At 39.8% G+C, this 18,129-nt stretch overlaps 1 protein-coding gene across 4 annotated transcripts in view; it reads right to left on the bottom strand.

Moving 5' to 3' along the window:
• rgs7a (regulator of G protein signaling 7a) overlaps window positions 1-18,129 on the bottom strand; it is a 69,164-nt gene that overhangs the window by 21,851 nt on the left and 29,184 nt on the right. For all 4 annotated transcript variants that reach the window (XM_035991952.1, XM_031307970.2, XM_031307979.2 and 1 more), the window contains exons 3-4: window positions 6,478-6,574; window positions 1,529-1,579 (exon numbers count right to left, since the gene is read on the bottom strand). In XM_035991952.1, the coding sequence (XP_035847845.1) occupies window positions 1,529-1,579; window positions 6,478-6,574 (148 nt within the window). The remainder of the gene's footprint in view (window positions 1-1,528; window positions 1,580-6,477; window positions 6,575-18,129) is intronic.

Genomic DNA, 18,129 nt, shown 5'->3' with positions numbered 1-18,129 from the left:
CTGTGTGCCTTTGTGTTGAGCCCAGGTTAGCTTAGCTTTGTTACAGTAAGTAAAGGTACACATAGTTCTAAAATGGCACGTAGGTATTCCTCTTTAATGAATAAAATTAATCTAAATTTAAAAATGTACAATAGACCTATCTGATCTTCTCTCATGTTGCCCTGAGAACCACCAGCAAGCTTGGAAATATACAGTATAACCAACTCTAATAATGATAGCCTACAATTATTATAGTATTTAAATAAACATTGCCATCAATTAAGAAGAGATACAAATATTATTATAGATGATGGGTTTCCCTCTCGGGAGGATGTTTGGAGGACGTAAGCAGGAAGTATAATGTTGCCATGGAGTTAGTTGACATTAGTTTGCTAGCTGTGGGCTACAACTTGAGCTCTGTTTTTTAGCCTATATTTGTCCCCTTGCCATGTGTAAATCTCAATATACATCAGCAATAAGTCAGAACATCTTCACGTAGGCGCATAGTCCAGAAGGGGAGGAAGGTGAGCTTCAAACGTAGTGAAGAAAATATCATCACTTTGGTCATAATTTTGGAATCAGTCATACTGGTCTCAATTATTCATTTCATAAAATGGGCAAACATCTAACTGGAAAATGCACACACAGTAACCAGCCAGAAATGGTTGAACACATACTAATACATTGCAAGGAATACAATACCCAGAGAGACCGCCTTTTTCAGACACTTCGTAAGGCAAACCACCACCAACTTTTCACGGTCGGAAAAACAGCAGGCAAGGTATATTACAACATTATTAAGTTTCTCAGATAAATTAATTTAGTAAAGACAATCTAGTTTTTTATTTGTTTGCTTGTTGTTGTTTTTTCTGCATTTATCGCTCGTTCACACTCCAGTCCAGTTGGTGGCGGTAATGCACCTATAAATTGGTTTGCCAACAGCCAATAAGCCATAAAGAAAAATAAGAAGCCTGTAATTGTTTATATTTTGGCACATTGGCACCGAGTTAGCTATTAGCAGTTCATGTTTGAAATATATCCATGGATGTACAAACTATCTCTGGATTAATTTGACACTTAATAAAACTTAAAACCTGATGATTCTAAATCAAGTTCTGGAATTAGCTATAAGGAGCATCTTTCTTCTATGATTTATGGACATTTATTCGCGATGGACATCGAAGATAATGATATCCTCGGAAAGTGTAAGTACCACTTAATCTAAAAATATATGTATCTTGTCTGTGTTTATATTAAACTGAATTAAAGGGTCTGAGAAAGAAAGAGTATGTTTTTTGACGCTAATTGTGGCAATTGCGTGTTAATTAAATTGCCTGCCTGAGCTATGTGTCACATCCACTGATGCAGCTCCAACTGCTGACCATGTTGTTAAAGATGCATTAACTAGCTTCCCTTGTTTTTAGAACAACTGCATGCACCTGTCCCTTTCATCTTAGATAGGCTACAGTATGTTTGCCTCACGTCTATGCCTACCCACACCCCCTGCAACTCAACCTCTTTCCTAGACAATATCCATCAGCTCTTTTACCTTGATCTTCGATGTCCAGATTCTTGATCATCCACTGTACAATTTCAGAACCTGGAATGAGAGAAAGCACATAAATATGAATCACTGATATGACATCTAATATATTCACAGTGTGCTGAAACTGCTGCTCCTTTTTGCATATAGATGCAAATAAAAGGGAAAACAATGACACTCTTAACCCTACCCACCTCCCCTCATAATCACAGTTCATAACAATTCCTCTCGCCTTACACCATGTGGGTGGGTAATAGGCCATCCATTACCAAATTTTCTTTTCTGACATCCTCTTCAAGCCAGCTCTCTTTGGCTGTAATCCATTAATATAAATGACCAGAGAGGTACAATGGCATAATGAAGCATCCATTGTGTACAGTAACAACACAATTTGTCTGACTCAGTCATTTTCATTAAATTGTTTCATTTAATGAGTCAATGCATCACATCAGACATTTCATTTCCAACTGTCACAAACAAAAACTAAGATGTAAACAGGTCAAAATATGGTCCGAGGGGAGGAAAAATGCATTTAAATGTAAAACTGAGCAGAAGAAAAGGCAAGGTACTATATGTGTATATATATATATATATATATATATATATATTTTAAACTTTTGATTCAATCATCAAACATTTTGAGATAAGGTCTAGGGATGACTTGTATATCACGTCTTCCATTTTATTTTGTTTGAACATCAAAGTTTTTATATGGTGGATGTCATTTTGCAATACATCTTCCCCATCTGAGAATGCAACTGAATCATTTTCACATCTCAGAAAAACATAACAGCATCCCCTGCCCCCTGGATGTTTTCACACCCTACCACAACATGTGACATTGGCACTTTGGCTAAATATATATTTTCTAAGCTATTATTACGGTCTTTCATGCTGTCAGGTGAAGGTATGTTGAGGAGACGAGAGCCACAGAAGGCAGGAAAAAGGTGTGAAATGGAGACATGAGGGAATTCATGCAGGGAGACAGTCGGTCCCTGTGGCTGTCCATCAAGCTATCTTTCTGCCTGTCTGGATTTTGTCTTCACTGCACCCCCTTGCTTTCCCGCACCCTCATAACAAGATGAGATTTTCCATGGATTAACATTAATACAACCCCATTTTCACACTATCAAAGTTGACCCACTTTCTAAGAAGAATCTTAAATGAGATGTGTAAGGTAATCCTCTAACAAGGCTGTTCTCCATATTGATTAATATTATGCCCATAGATGTGTGTGTGTGTGTGTGTGTGTGTGTGTGTGTGTGTGTGTGTGTGTGTGTGTGTGTGTATCAGAATATGACAACAATATGAACAGAGTGATTAGTGATAACATCAACAATTAATGGTCCCAATGATGACAAATATTGGATTATTACTATAGCAAAAAGTATGAGGAGGAAAATAGGTGAAATGTTAGAATGTACTGTAAACGGTAAAAATCTGTAGAATGACTGACCTCTGCTCAGTATTAATAGAAAACAAACAAGCAGAATTGTTTCTATGCTATTATTCTGTTGTTCAGTTTAAGGAATGAAGGACACCTAACAAAATACCACAAAACACACTCAAAGGAAGGAGACACACTCATATTGTATGTACACACATACAGTACCTATACAGCTTACCTAAGGGACTGTTCGTTATTTAATTAAGGGGCCACCGGAGAAGTTTTGTGGACTTGACCCTCCCCTCGTCAGTAATAATTTTCCTATGACCCTCCAAAATGATTTGAGAAAGAGGCATGACCCTCCCCTTGTGTGCAAGTTTGCACTTAGCAAAGAAGTACAGATACCATTTGATTTTTACAGCTATGACGTACAGGTGTTAACCTCTGCATTCTCATCTTACACATCACACTCCTCTGTTATGGTGTGGTGGCCATTTCAGTAGATTTACTCACTAACATTGTTGTGGAAACACAGTAAGCATAGAAACTAAATGCACACTTCATGCATTACTGCATTACTTCAGATACTAAGTTACTCCTCTAGTAAACTAGTATTCATATGAAATAAAACAATAAAACATTGAGACCATTCAGCAAAGGACGCTGGGATATAACCAATTCAACACTGGTTGATATGGACTTGTCACTAGGCTTCGTCATTGTATATTTTAGCACATAGGTAAAGCTGCCGAAGCTGAACATTATATTCCAAAACACATATGTTTATTTTTAAAGCAGATTTTAAGTTACATTGTAACAATTTAACAATTCGCCCTTATGAAATCCAATCGCGGCACAGCTGTTTTGGAACTCAATAGACAGACGCTTAAATTCAACTAAAATGTAACAGTGAACAATCAGTGTTGGACCTACAGTCTGTTGAGATGCCTCTACAAACTCACCATAAAACGTTAAAACACGTTGAGAAAAAAGATCCGTATTTTGCCGTAATCCAATGACACGGAAAAAAAGTAATCCACAGCGATCAGTAGATCCACAAAAAGGGTCACGGTGTATCCAGCAAGGCGTCACATTCACCAGCCAGCTCCAAACAGGTGAACGAGGCCTCTCCACTTCGTCGTTTAAACAAAGTGGAATAAACGTATAAAAGTCCAAATCTACACAAAACCCGCAACCAAGTAGTAAGCTGACATCACATTTATATACATGGCATTTAGGCAACCTTTATTGCAAGGTTGGCACGGCAAGATGTCCAGACTAGTGCAACAGTAACTTTCGTTTTTTGCGTCCTGCTGCTCCCATCGTTAGCCAGGTAATATTTGTTTTACTAAAGCAGTATATGAAATCAGATGTATTACCTATCACCATTTAGTTGTTTTGTGTTATTTAAGATATTTATAAAATATCTGGTCAGGCCAGATGTAATTATTCCACTCATTTTTTAAACAATGCAATTACCTGTTTGAGCCACCAGGGGGGCAGTGCTCCTCCCCCCAGCAAACTCCGCGTATGCGGTCAGACCCATCTGCTAGGGGGCCGAGACTGAGAGCTACATGAATAAATATGCACCAAACAAGCCACTTTGAAATGTTGCTCTTTTCATGAATAAAAAAGTTGGGTGACCCCCCCGCCCAGACTAAAAAATGTTGGATGACCCTCCCCTCAACAACAAATAAAAAGACATGACCCTCCCCTATTTTCCTCCGGTGGTCCATTCCATAAATACCGAACGGTCCCTAAGCCTATATGTTATTCGTATATGCTTTTACTGTAAGTGAATGAATTGCCAAGTGAAAAGAAATCAATGTATTTTATTAAAAATTAAGGCTGAAAAAAGTGGTGCAGAGGAAAAGCACTACAGTAACCTGGGTTGCATCCCCGACTGTTGTGCTTACAGCACACAACGGGTGCTCCAATGAACACGAATGAAGTGGCAGTGTTCACAGAGGGGAAGATGCAGAATGACTGTCTTTGTTGCAGCCTTAGAAACTGCCAGGGAACTAGTGTTTTGGGGGAGGTAGCATGACGTCTAAGCATTACACTCTTGAACTCCAGAAACTGCATGCATTTTAACAAAAGTATACTGTAATGCTTATGATGATGATGATGATGATGATGATGTCATTTTTAGACATAAGGATGAAGTGTAGCCTAAGTATAGTACTTTAGTTAGGTATAGGTACTGTATATAGGGTATAGGTGCAAAACAGAGCTACAAATATGCCATCTGTTGCAATTCTGTCATGTTCCCACAAACGTAGCCAGTGTAGCCATTTGATAGCTGTATTGATTGTATAATGACAAAAAGGCAGAACAGAAATGGGTCGGAGCTGATGTTGCTTGGCCAGATGTAAAATCATTAATCAATGTAGCCTTTCTCTGCTTTAAGCAAATAAAAACACTGTGTAGTAGACTTGGCATGAAAAAGGAAACAAAATACAAAAAAAGAACTGTGCATCAGCTGCCCTTTATATGCCCAAAGCATCGTCATTGTTTCAGTAACGTCACTAAAGCTAAAGTTAGCTATTTCAATTTATCTGTGTCTGTGTCTATATGTTGGTGCTCACTGCCAACCTTTCAAACTCATCTCATGTCAAAAAGGGCCTGGATATGTCACTGGTTGTGACAAGCCAAGCATGGCCCTTAAACCGAAATTATACTGTCCGCGTGCGCGAGGGTCCACCAGTGTCCGTGTGACGTAATTTCGTTATCAGAGGGTATATGCATAGGCTCTGTGTGGACACAGAGTGTACATGTGTGGACATGTCCGTGCAGCTACTCCGCTACCAATTGGTAGCGTAGCGGTGTACTGTGCGTGTGTGGAACACGTCCTCCAAGCGGATAGTATAAACAGACTTACTATGTGCCTGTGGGGTCCGCAGCTGGCCCTGTACACATCCGTTCCCGAGTATTATTGAGGCCTTACTAAGCAGTAAGGGTGACCGGTGGTGGTTATGGCATTGTTGGTGCACTGAGACAAAATCGTGCAAAAATTTGATTTTTGCAAAACTTTTTAGGAACAAGCACTTCTCAATATCTGATAATTACATTATTACAAATTTTAAGTGCTTTAGTAGACTTTTATAAATCCTTAATATTTATCAATATTTTGACACTGTTGCATTGTAAAGCTCTCACTTTTATTAGCGTTTACGTTTTAATTTGATAGGCAAGGCAAGGCAAATTTATTTATAGAGCAGTACTGTAGGTTTAATACTCTAAGTTTATATTACAGTAAATAATGCATGACGGTGATGATGGCCTCACTCCTCTTAGCTTTTGAATGTCTTATTTAACTTAAATAATATCTTATGGACTTTCACTCCAGCATGGATTCTTATCTATTAGGTTGCACAGCTCGAAAATCCAATATGATTCTTGTCAGTGTGAAATGCAAAACTGACAACTCTCTAAATACTTTCAGTGTTTTGTTTGGCCAGAACAGAGTACTAGTCGGGGAACTTAGTGGGTGGGAGCCAAGTGGAGGAGAGGAAGAAGAGAGAGTAGAAGAGCACAACCGAACAGAGCAGAGAAATAAAAGACTTACCTGAAAAAACACTGGGGATCTTGGTTAGAAAACTTTTCACTGTTCGGATGGGAATGCCATTTTTGTCATCCTGCATGCGTGCTATTACTTCCTCCATCTGGATAACACAGGCACAGTGGGGGGAGAAGAGGAGGGAGGGAGAACAAGAGAGAGAATTTTTTATCAACTTGCATTAGTAAGTTGAGGTTATGTGTGAGCAAGACAGAAAAAGGTAAGCAGAAGCAAACAGGTTCTGTGTGGTTCAACCATCTCTCAGTGAAACGAGAAAGTTGGTGACTAGCAATCACTCTCTTCAGATTTCTGCCTCTCTTTTGACAAATCTCTCAGATTTGTGTCATTTGTCACATCAAACCTTGAGTAAGCTGCACGTATTGAATACTGCAACAGCTAGGTTATTGCATTTTGGAAGTCAATGAAGTTTCTTGTCATGATCCATCACAGTATATTTGTGTCCCGAAACAGCTACACGTCCAAACTTTTTAGAGCAAAGAAGAAAAATTCATAATGTCATTCAAAAGACACAAATGTTTTGTGTTCAGCATTGACTGAGTTACAAATTTGAACCAAAAGCTGCTCAGAGGAATGACATGCATGGGCGAATAGACACACATGTAAACACGCAAGCATTTGTTTGCACATGCCACTGAGACAGAAATGTACTGGGAGTTGTCTCGAGGGCCTGGCAGGGCACGACAAGGCAGCCACGTTTCCAAGAACACACAGAAGGGAGCAAAGCAGAGTAGAGCATGGCCGCGATAACTCAGTCGGATTGGAGGCCAAGAGATCTCCCCAAACTCCCCCCTCGGTGTAAAAATATACCCATGGAAAATATGTACACAGAGTTCAACAGCCTGGCAACACACTAATACTGTATGTGCTACATAAACAGGCACACAATAACAAGCACATGCTGTTTTATTTCCCTCCACCTGCAAAGGATTTTCTGTACTAAGAGGTTTGGGGATCGTCAATTTTTTTTTTAAGTTGTAATGATTCTGTCAAGGTTTGTCTTTTAAATGTTAAACCTCACAGTGAAGAGAAGCAACAATAGACGGAAATGGGTTTTCTGACTTGGTCCAGTGCAGAGAGTATTCTAGCCATGATGTAAAAAGAGCATGGATTCCTTTTTCAGTTTGTAAAAAAGACTTAGATTGGACTGTGTTCTTCAACTAGTCAACCCTTGTCTATAAAAAAGAGAATCAAAAAGTATGCCCAAATTGCAATTGACAATAGTGGACAAGCTGCCAAGATTTATTTTAAACATGCTGATGGAAATAAAAGCATCTTAGACATTAATCAGATTCCTGAATCCCAAACTGCAACCTAATGTTCTTATTCAAACATCTGCTTAAACCTGTCAAAGCTGAGCACTGATCAAGATAAAATGAAGCTTGTTGTCTACTATCAAATAGTACAATGAGTAGTTGTTTATTTAGCATTTGTAAAGTACTCTATAGGTGTTTTATGTTGTGTATTAGCATTTTTTTTTGTTTAAACTGTTTCCTTTTTATCTGATTACATCTAATATATAACTAATTGTAACTGTATGTGTGGTGTCTGTATGTTGTGACTGTGCACTGATGGGTTATGTTGTTCTCACAGGACATGGATCATTCCCTCAATTTTTTTTCTTCTCCATCTTTGTATGACACACATGGCTTATCAGTGGAGCTGATCTGGAAAAGGTAACACAATTTGTTCTATTTCATACAAATGAAGGTTTTGTGTGGGTGAAAATGAATTTCTGTGGCCATATTGGTGAGAAAAGAACACTTCTGATGAAAAAGCTGGGTTTGATATGTAAATCTGTGACTACTTGGCTTTGGCTTTTCATAAGCTAGTACAGTACCATTGTGTGTTATAATGAAAGCTTGTAGCTAGTCAGATACCCTGGAGCTAATAATCATCCCACTTAGGGATTGGAGCCTAATTGACAATGATGGAGCACAGGCAAATACTGTAACTAAAGAGCTGCAGGAGGACAATTTGAGGCTCAGAAAGACTAAGGGAGGTTAAAATGAAAAGAGGAAGAAAAAAAAAAGATCACAAATACGCATTTTCAGATTATTTCAGTCTGTTCTGTTAAAATGCTCATATTATGTTCATTTTTAGATTCATAATTGTATTTAGAGGTTGTACCTGAATAGGTTTACATGGTTTCATTTTCAAAAAACACCATATTTTTGTTGTGCTGCACATTGCTGCAGCTCCTCTTTTCACCCTGTGTGTTGAGCTCTCTGTTTTAGCTACAGAGTGAGGCATCTCACTTCTATTCCATCTTTGTTGGGAGTCGCACATGTGCAGTACCTAGGTCAGCACTACTACCCTGTCAGAAGCAGAGCATGAGGGAGTGCCACGCTAGCAGCTAGGTGACCATTATAACGTGTGTTACAAAGTGACGCACGTTCGTCACAGAAGTAAAGGCTGGACTACAATAGAGCTGTTTGGAGCAGTTTATGAACAGTGTTTTCTGTTGGAGATGGTAAGTCCCTTTGGGGTGGACTTTGGGCTTTTTCACTTTGTAAACCTATGACGTGCACAAAAGGAAAGGGAAAATGTTGCATTGCGCACAAACGTAGTCTTTAAACTTTACGGAGTCAACCAAATAAAATATTGACTTCTTTTGATATAAGAAGTTTTGTAGGTTTTGATTTGTTTAAAAAAACACAAATATTGAACAGGTGGTTGCCAAAGGGGGCAACCAGAGGCCACAAACGGTTGCCAATTGACTCAATCTGGTTGCCAATGGCAACCGGGCAAGCGTTACCAAGGGGGTAAGCGTCTCATCACAACCCGAACCTCCTATGGCACCATTTTGATGCTACAAAGCGATCACCCGACGTTAGCATTCCATTGACTGCCATTCATTTTGACGTCACTTTGACAGCGAATAACTTTACATCTGAAGCGTTTAAAGACTTTATTTGTCCATTGTTTATTTCTAAAGAAACATGACAATGTATAAAAGGCTCCATTACCTTGTACCTCACGTTATGGGTCCGTAGCAGACGTTTTTGTAAAAATAGGCTAACGATTGTGTCATAACCACGGGACTTACTGTCGCATAGTAGAGGAATTACCGTATAGTACAGGAGAAGCTCGCAGACAGTTTCGACTTACATTAGCTGTTTAAGTTTAATTACTAATGTTAACTAGCATTTTAGTTAGCAATAATTAGCCTGTGTCCATGTTATCTCCTTACATATATCTACGCTCTCCGTCTCTGCAAGATTGGGAATGATTGAGATTTCTCTTGGCACAGCTACCAGAAGACTTAGAACTTTCAGACAGGTTGCTCACGTCACATTTACGTCGTCTCTCTCAGTAGAAGGCTGCGCAGTAACACTCGGCGCTCACCGGAAAAGTGCTTCTAATGGCCTTCACTGGTCTCCGTCCAGAGCAACGGGATCTGTTGGTCCATTCTTATATACAGTCTATGAGCGATACTGTCGAGCCCTGCTCTACAAAATGTTTCCTTGGAGGTTCACCAATGTAAATCAGGTGGGCGCTTATGGCCCTATAAAATTAAAGTTCTGAAATCAACTTAAATGTCTCTAAAAAAGACCATAGCCGAAAAAATCAATCCTAACTGCTTCTGGCTATCCTCAAATTTCTGCTTCCATTTTTTTGTTTACAGTATTGGTGAGTTTTTGTTATTGCCACACATAATGGATGTCGGGATTGCTCCCTACTGATACCAATGTCACATCAATGTTATACAAATGTCTTCACCAGCAGGAGTCTTAATAGACCACAATGCACTGCAGCCACAAAGATAGCTCTCAGTTTTAATAAGGGTCACCGCTGCAATCATAGACGTTCACATCTTTGTAAATAGTCATTCTGGGAAATGTAAGAAGTCACTGACTGAATTAGTGGGAGACAAGGCAGGTTGAAGAAAAAAGGGAAAATCTCAAAGAGACTTACAATATTTGATCACAACACAATGAAAGTTGTTCAGAAAATGTTGACACCTAACAGTTTAAGTATCAGAGGGTGAGATTTTTCTTTGGTGTTCCTCAACCAACGCTAGTATAAGTTAGAGGTGTGATTCTAAAAATAAAGATATTTTTAATTACAGTAAGAAACTCAAACCGTGCTAAGAAAAACAAAAATGAACAGCATTCATATGGTCTCCTTTTATGTGTTGCATGCATCATTCTTTTTGTTGTTTTTTAAACATATCTCTCTAAATGAATCCTTATTGTGTTTAGACTCATTGGCCGTTGAATAAGTGTGCCTTATAACGCCAACCTTCCCTCTGTATCCATGTCTCACTGTCTTTCTCTGAGAGTTAGCTGGCACTGTGAGACACAGAGCATACAAGGACAACAGCACCAGTGATCAATACTTCACACAATTTCTCCTATCTCTGCAACCCTCACCGCCCACACACGGTAAAATGCCACCAGCGTGAATATTCAGGATCTAAAGCTCTTGAAGTCAGGATGCTCTCTGGCTTCATGTTGTGAGGAAGAGAGGAAAGTCGTTTCCCTCTAGAGAGAGGGAGAGAGAGTCTTTCTCTCTTTCTCTCTCCATCCCCCACCCATCCACCCACCCAGAGCTGTCTGACTGTGTCTCTGCAGCCTCTTAACAGATAAGAGTGAGTGTTTTGGCTGCACAGTGTGAATCATTGAATAATGATGGCACAGGACTCAGTACATATGAAGTGACTAACAAAAGCGCCGGATATAAGCACATACTGAGCTTCAGCACACGGCTCCAAGCACTTCAAAGACTATCACTGAGGGCACTCAGGGTGCAATCAGAATGTTCTGAAGCACTATTTGGAGCTAAAAAACATTTCAAACTGGGTTTGTAAATCAATGCTGGCCTGTTAGATTTCTTGTTAGCCGTTGTTAAGTGCACTATAAGTCCCTTATTTGAAGGCCTGTTTCTAAGAAAAGCAAGCTGATAAAGGGATCAGTTATTAGAAAGGTTCTATCTTGAGCTCATCAGAAAAGTGGAAATTTCAACAATTTTATCGTGTGTCTGAAGATAGTTCATTTAAAAGTGACCTTTATCAGTTAACTGGGCAAGAAAGAAAGGAGGCTGGAAAAGATAGAGGTTGTTTTTTCCTGACTTGGTAATGATGGTGTAAGGCTGAAATATTGAGTAAACTGTGGTTATGTCCATGTGGATCAGTTTTTCAAAAAGCTTGTATTATATAATCTGGATTTTTCCCAACCTGATTCTTACAATTGACCCTTCGCTAAGCCACGCCCGAAAACCGCCACAGGCCAATCATGTCTTAGCAACCGTAACTAGGCGCGGGAGGTCTGTCAAGCTTTCGAGCGAGGAAAACATGCCGAAGCGTTGTGCGTATGGATTGTGCAAATCTGATACCCGGTATCCTAAAACTTTGGACGGGGTGGTGGAATTTTTTCCCTTCCCGAAACCTAAAACCCAAGGGGAGAAATGCCGGGCGTGGATCAAGCAGTGTGGGAGGCCCCATTCAAAACTAAATGTCGACAGGATTAACAAAAACACCTACGTTTGCTCCAAGGCAAGAACACGCTAATGTTAGCTAGCTAGCTAACTCAGCACAGCATTGCTTGGAAATAATGACGGTTCTTTGTTCATAATGCATATATTTGAACGTAAAATAAGATGATTAAAGGCAAGACGGAGGCTCACTGACATACTTTAAAATATATTTCAGCATTTTGTTAATCGCTAAAAATATAAGCAGGAGAATGTTATCATTGCAAAGTGGTCAGGCTATTGTCTTGTGTTTATTCCACAAGACTTAGCTATGGATAAGCTGTTTGATTTATAATTATTAGATTATTTTCAAATTTCACATAGCTGTTCCTCAATATTTGTGTTTCCCATTTGAATGGTCAGCGTATGAGGCGGCTGCTGCTTGCTTGCTTTAGCTTCAATTTTGATGAAATTATTCTTTAATCGGTTGCATATTATGTCGTGGATATATCCCTCAAATGCATACTGCAGTCCCTTTTGTCTTGCTCTCTCAGATATTTCACCTGTTCGCCAAAAATGACTAATTATCTCCTTCGGAATATCTGACACCGGTGCATACATACTGTAATAGACGTGCCAGACATGAAAGCTTGTCAGGCATAGCAACAATAACTAAGGAGGGTGGGGCTTAGCGAAGGGTCAATTGTGATTAAAAAATAAATTAAAAAAAGGTTGACACATGAATATAATTTGGGCTAGATATTTCTGAGAACTATTCTTGATGGCTTTTTAGTTACTAGGGTTCAATGACTGTGGTGTGTGTATATGGGTTGTGTGGCATTAGGCACCTTTGTGTGCTAAGTGTGAATAGACTGCTTGAAGATTAGGGCTGTAACGATACACCAAACCCACGATTCAGTTCGTATAACGATTTTTGACCCACGATTCGATACAAACCTTGATTGTTTTTTTGTTTTTTTTTGTTTTGTTTTTTTTTGGGGGGGGGGACACATAAATACAAACGTATTATATATGTTTTTTTCTGCCACATGGCATCGTTTTGTCATTGATTACATGCCACTTTGCAACACAGTAATACAACAGAGACCTTATTTATTGATATTGATTGATTTCAATATAGATCGATCCAACACCAAAGATTCTTTTGTACCTTAAAATAATGTTTCCAAAATCGTTTCAGTGGTTCATTAACTCGTTCGAATGAGACATTAGAATAATGGTAATGGTAACAGTAATGGACAATTCCGCTTCCAACCTGTAGGGCAGGGGTCATCAACTACATTTTTTTTTTTATTTTTTTTTTTACACGTATTAGTGTGAGCAAACTCCTAAAAAACATGTTAACTCCATAATGACAACTGGCTCCTGTGATTAGAAAACATGTTTGTAGTATGCAGCATCCTGATTGGTGGAAAATGCTTGCAGAAAGAAATGGCTGTTGTCAGAATGTCACTGTCAAAGAGGCTGAAGCGAAACGTTGACGTGGAAAAGCCCAGCTTTAATGATGAATGGACAGATAAGCAGGCTATGCATTCGTCATGTATGCCTCATTTGCAATGAAACAATGTTGTTGCAAAATAATACAACCAACATCATCAAGAATGAAGAACGCAAACATAATGGTCGCGTCATTCACGTGCATATTAAGTAGCCACATGTATATGTTTTGGTCTTAATACATCCATAGATTTAGAGCTGTGTTTGCGTAAAACAGCGCAGTGGACAAGAGTGGACTGAGCAGACAGAGCAAACTGAAATATGCTTTCTACATGTTTATGCCGGTCTACACAGGTGAGTGCATTGGTAAGTATTGACTTTTTACTCACAAAGGTTTTATTGTAGCCTACTTACAGTAACGAGACTAGCGTGAGTTCATCTGCCCCAGCGGCCATTGATTATCCTCTTTGTATCGTTCCCAGTCAGATACTGCGTGTTTTAACGCACACACATCTCGGCTCAGCTGTGTGTGTGGAGCGCAGGCATCGCTGTACAGAATCCCGGCATGTGAATAGAGATGCAAATACAGGGGGCTGGGTTTGTGCTCTACCTGTGTAATGTTACCTGCTGTAAATGCTTGAAATGCTAAATAACAGAACGCATTTTTTCCTCTTTACAATTTGTGATTATTCTGCGGGCCAGACTAAAAGCTTTGGCGGGCCGGATCTGGCCCGTGCGCCGGCAGTTGACGATGGCTGCTGTAGGGGGACCGAAGAGGAAAAGTGCTTTGGTGCCTACTATAAAGGTGCTGGTTGACAAGTAGCTAATGCTAATGCTTGGTCGTTAGCTAATTCTTGGTGGGTAACATAAGATTACGACATCGTTCAACATGCTCAGTTATTTTAAATATGATTGTTTTGACCATGGTTAACAACTCTGGGCTAACCCACGAATTCATCAGTAACGTTAACTGTATAGATAGACAACTAATCTAATGGTAATTTAGCCAGCTAGCACACCCTTGTCTGTCTGCCTCACTCTCCCGGCGCTACAAGGCTTCAGTCGGGATGAGTGCTGACAACAGCTCCGGCCTGGGGACACATCCACAGTCAGCCCCCAGCCAGCTAGCAGCCAGCCACTATCACCTGGTTAGCACTTAAAGGTGCAGTAGGTAAGACTTATAAAACTAACTTTCTGTCATATTTGCTGAAACTGACCCTACGTTCCAGTAGAACTTCATGAAGCAGGTAATTGAAAAACAAATCTGGCTCCTCTGGCACCACCTACAGCCTGTAGTGCGATTTGCTAAAATCCACACCTCCCTGTTCAGATGCACCAGTCAGGCCCAGGGGGGGGGGGTGTCTAACTGTGTGTCAATCACTGCTGATGCACACACATTCATTTTCCCTTGTGGGAGGAGGGGCTTAGGACATTTTTGGGCTTTAGCGGAAAGAAGGGAGGGACTGAGAAGTTTTCGATGTTCACATTTTTTGGCTAAGTTCTGGATCTTCGCAATCCTACCTACAGCACCTTTAACTCCGGTGCTAAGGACGCTAACGGAAGTTTACTGAACCGTCGGAAAACAGACCCAGGCATCCGAGTCAGAACAGCGGCCATTTGTAAGCGTTACCGGTGTCCTCCCCCCCCCCACCTTTGCTTTTAGCCATCTTTACAGTTAGCTAAATTTACCCGACAAAAGGGGGATAAAGCACCAAAACAACTAATACTAATAGTAATTTATAGATGTGGTTGCATTGGTTCTGGACGGGAAGGATAACTCTGGGAGTTGGAAGGGGTGTGTCGCGATTCTGCCTTTTCACTCCGCGACACAGGTTCGTGGATCTGAGTGTCACGATTTCGGTTTCATATCGCATATTGTTACAGCCCTATTGAAGATACATGCAATGAACTACTATGACCTTGAAATTTGAAGTGAGCTACTACATGCTAGCCATAGAACATTCATTTGTTGATTGTGCTGCACAACCTACAGGTTGCATTAAATCATTTCCTTCCTTAACAAATTATGCTATCCGTCTCTAAAGTTGACCTAGATTTAAGTGACAGGAAAAAAATCCTTAGAACTTGATGAGCTCAACTTAATTTTTTAAACAGCTTTAATTAGATCATCTTTACCTACATATTCCTTAAGACAGATGAGTGTTTATTAGAGTCTGAGGGACCCATCAAGATACATTTTTACGAAGAAAAAACTTGTCATGATGCCCAACAACAAATTAGAACTCGAAAGCATGCACTTGTTTAGATGAGACACTGTAAGGTGATCTTATCCTCAATTACAGTTTCTAAAAGAAATCTTCATTTGGTCTGTCTTAGCACACTATATCAAATGCAGCTTGTCATTTAATTAGGAGTTCTAGATGAGTTCCAGTTTTTGTCTGTCTGTGCAGATGTAGAACCCTCACTGACTGTGCTGCTGAGGAAATTAAAACCTATCCTTTTCTTCTCCTCCTCTCGCTTCTTCCTCTTCCTCCCTCTCTCTCGCCTAGTTACCTGCACTGCGATGGGTGAATGTTACTGCATCAGACATTCTGGGGAGAACGGTATTACCTTGACAGTGTTATCTGAGGACAAGAGTGTCTACATGAGCAGAACAGAGATTCCTCCCAACACAATTATGCCCTTGCATATCATAGAGGAACACAGAAACAGACACACCCACACCCACACACACACACACACACACACACACACACACACACACACAGATATTTCCATCATGACATGATACAGAACACACAGCGATTATTTGTCACATTGCAAGCAGAGCATATATAGTCTGACAGAACAAAGAGATGCGCACACACACACACACACACACACACACACACACACAGAAGGACACATATTATGAAAGCTTATGAACCCAGAAGGTGCGGATTATTATATTTTAAAAAGCACAGCATCAAAATGGGTGAGCAACCCAGCTCAAGTCTGGCTGCCTAAGGCGGTGCGAGAGCAGCCCAAATAGAACCTGTGGCTATATAGCATGACAGCTCGACTAGATAAAACAGTCTTTGCAGTTGCTTGATCTCATTTCCTTCTAAACCCTGCAGTGCTTGGCTCCATGAATGAGGCAGAACCTGTGGTGGAGGCTGAGGGATAATATTTCACATTTTGTTTGCCCTCAAAAACCAGCAGTGGTTTACAAAAAAATACAACTTGCATACCAGATTTAAGGTCAATCACTTTTAATAGGATCAATACTAAGACAACAAAAGCACTTCAAGTTTTACATTACAGCTGCGTTAAAGCACGGTGAAGTGCTGTGTCACAAACGAGTCACACATCTCTTCTACACAGGCTGAGGCATTTGCATATGGAGCAAATCCAAAAACACAACGTTAAAGGTGACCTACTATGCTTTTCTGTATTTTCTGTCATATATATAATGTTACAATGTTGAATGTCCATATTAAACGTGGCAAAAAGCTTCAAATAATGAGGTAAACATATTTAAAAGAAATCCCTGTGAGCCAAAACCTCAGATTTCACACTGTTCTGAACGCTCTGCTTTCAAAAGTTTTTTCTACTCTAGGCCCGGAGTGACGTCATACCAGGCCGGTTTTCTGTATATGGTCATCTGGTCCAGGCAGACATGCTACTTCAGTGTTTACATTACATACACTGCTACGTGTAGCTACATGCTAATGCCAGAGAAAGCTGTAACCTTGGCTTCGGATCACATTCCTGCTGGAACATGTCCGGTTGTGTAGTATTTGGTTTAAAAGCTTTTACTGGTGATTTTTTAACAGTATAATGTTTTGCTATTTACTCCGTTGTCAATCATCTGCTGCAACGGCAGTAGTACAGAGACAGCGAGAGTGAAGCGCATGTGGAGACCCGTAAATGCTGACCAATCGGAGCAGGCTGGGCTTTTTCAGAGGGGCCTTAAAGAGACAGATGCTACAACAGAGTGTCTCAGACAGAGGGTGAATACAGGTGCAGCAGCCATGGGCAGTATGAGAAAAATAAAGTGTTTTTTGAATATTAAAGCATGTAAAAAATGTTCTAGTATAAACACAAAATACAAGTATGAACCTAAAGACAGCATATACTACGTCTCCTTTAAGGGTTGGACACAATACAGGCAAAGCATACTAAATGGTTGAATGGTTACAGTACATATTATGAGCTATATTATTTAGCCTGGTATTCAGTTGCCTGCCTGTCTAGCCTTTAACTTCTATATTTATAATGGTGAAATATTCAAGTGATGCTGTTCCTCTCCAGTGGTGACCTAGATTTAAGTGAGGAGAAATCTCAACACTTGATTATCTCAAACACCTTTTTCAAACAGCCTTAATTAGATTAGCATGTCTTATACAAGGTCTAAATCTCTGAAGACAGACATGTTTTATCTCTTTCTTTCTTTCTCTACTCATGGAGAGACATTAAACAAACACAAACAAGTAAAGTGAACTCAGGAATGTAGTGCTCATCTGCTCAATTACTACCACAGGAGATATGCTGACCAAAGGCATTCATACTGTAATGACCTTTGTTAGACAAGAGCACTTTGTACGGGTATGATAAAGCTTTTATCGTTACCACAAACCTTTTTTTTAATCAATCACATACAGTACAGCAGAAACAAAACATCTCCACTAATGTAAAGTCGTTAGATAACAAAACGCAAAGTGAAAACTCTTACATACGTTTGAATTATTAAAGTAAAATTACTGCAGTGTCAGACAAATCAATCAGTAATATTGCTTAAGTATACAGTAACATTGTAATAACCCTTTA

Source organism: Sander lucioperca, chromosome 15 (assembly GCF_008315115.2).
Source record: "Sander lucioperca isolate FBNREF2018 chromosome 15, SLUC_FBN_1.2, whole genome shotgun sequence".
NCBI lineage: Eukaryota > Metazoa > Chordata > Actinopteri > Perciformes > Percidae > Sander > Sander lucioperca.
The sequence above is the reverse complement of the archived record's forward strand: the minus strand, read 5'-3'. Positions and strand labels throughout refer to the sequence as shown.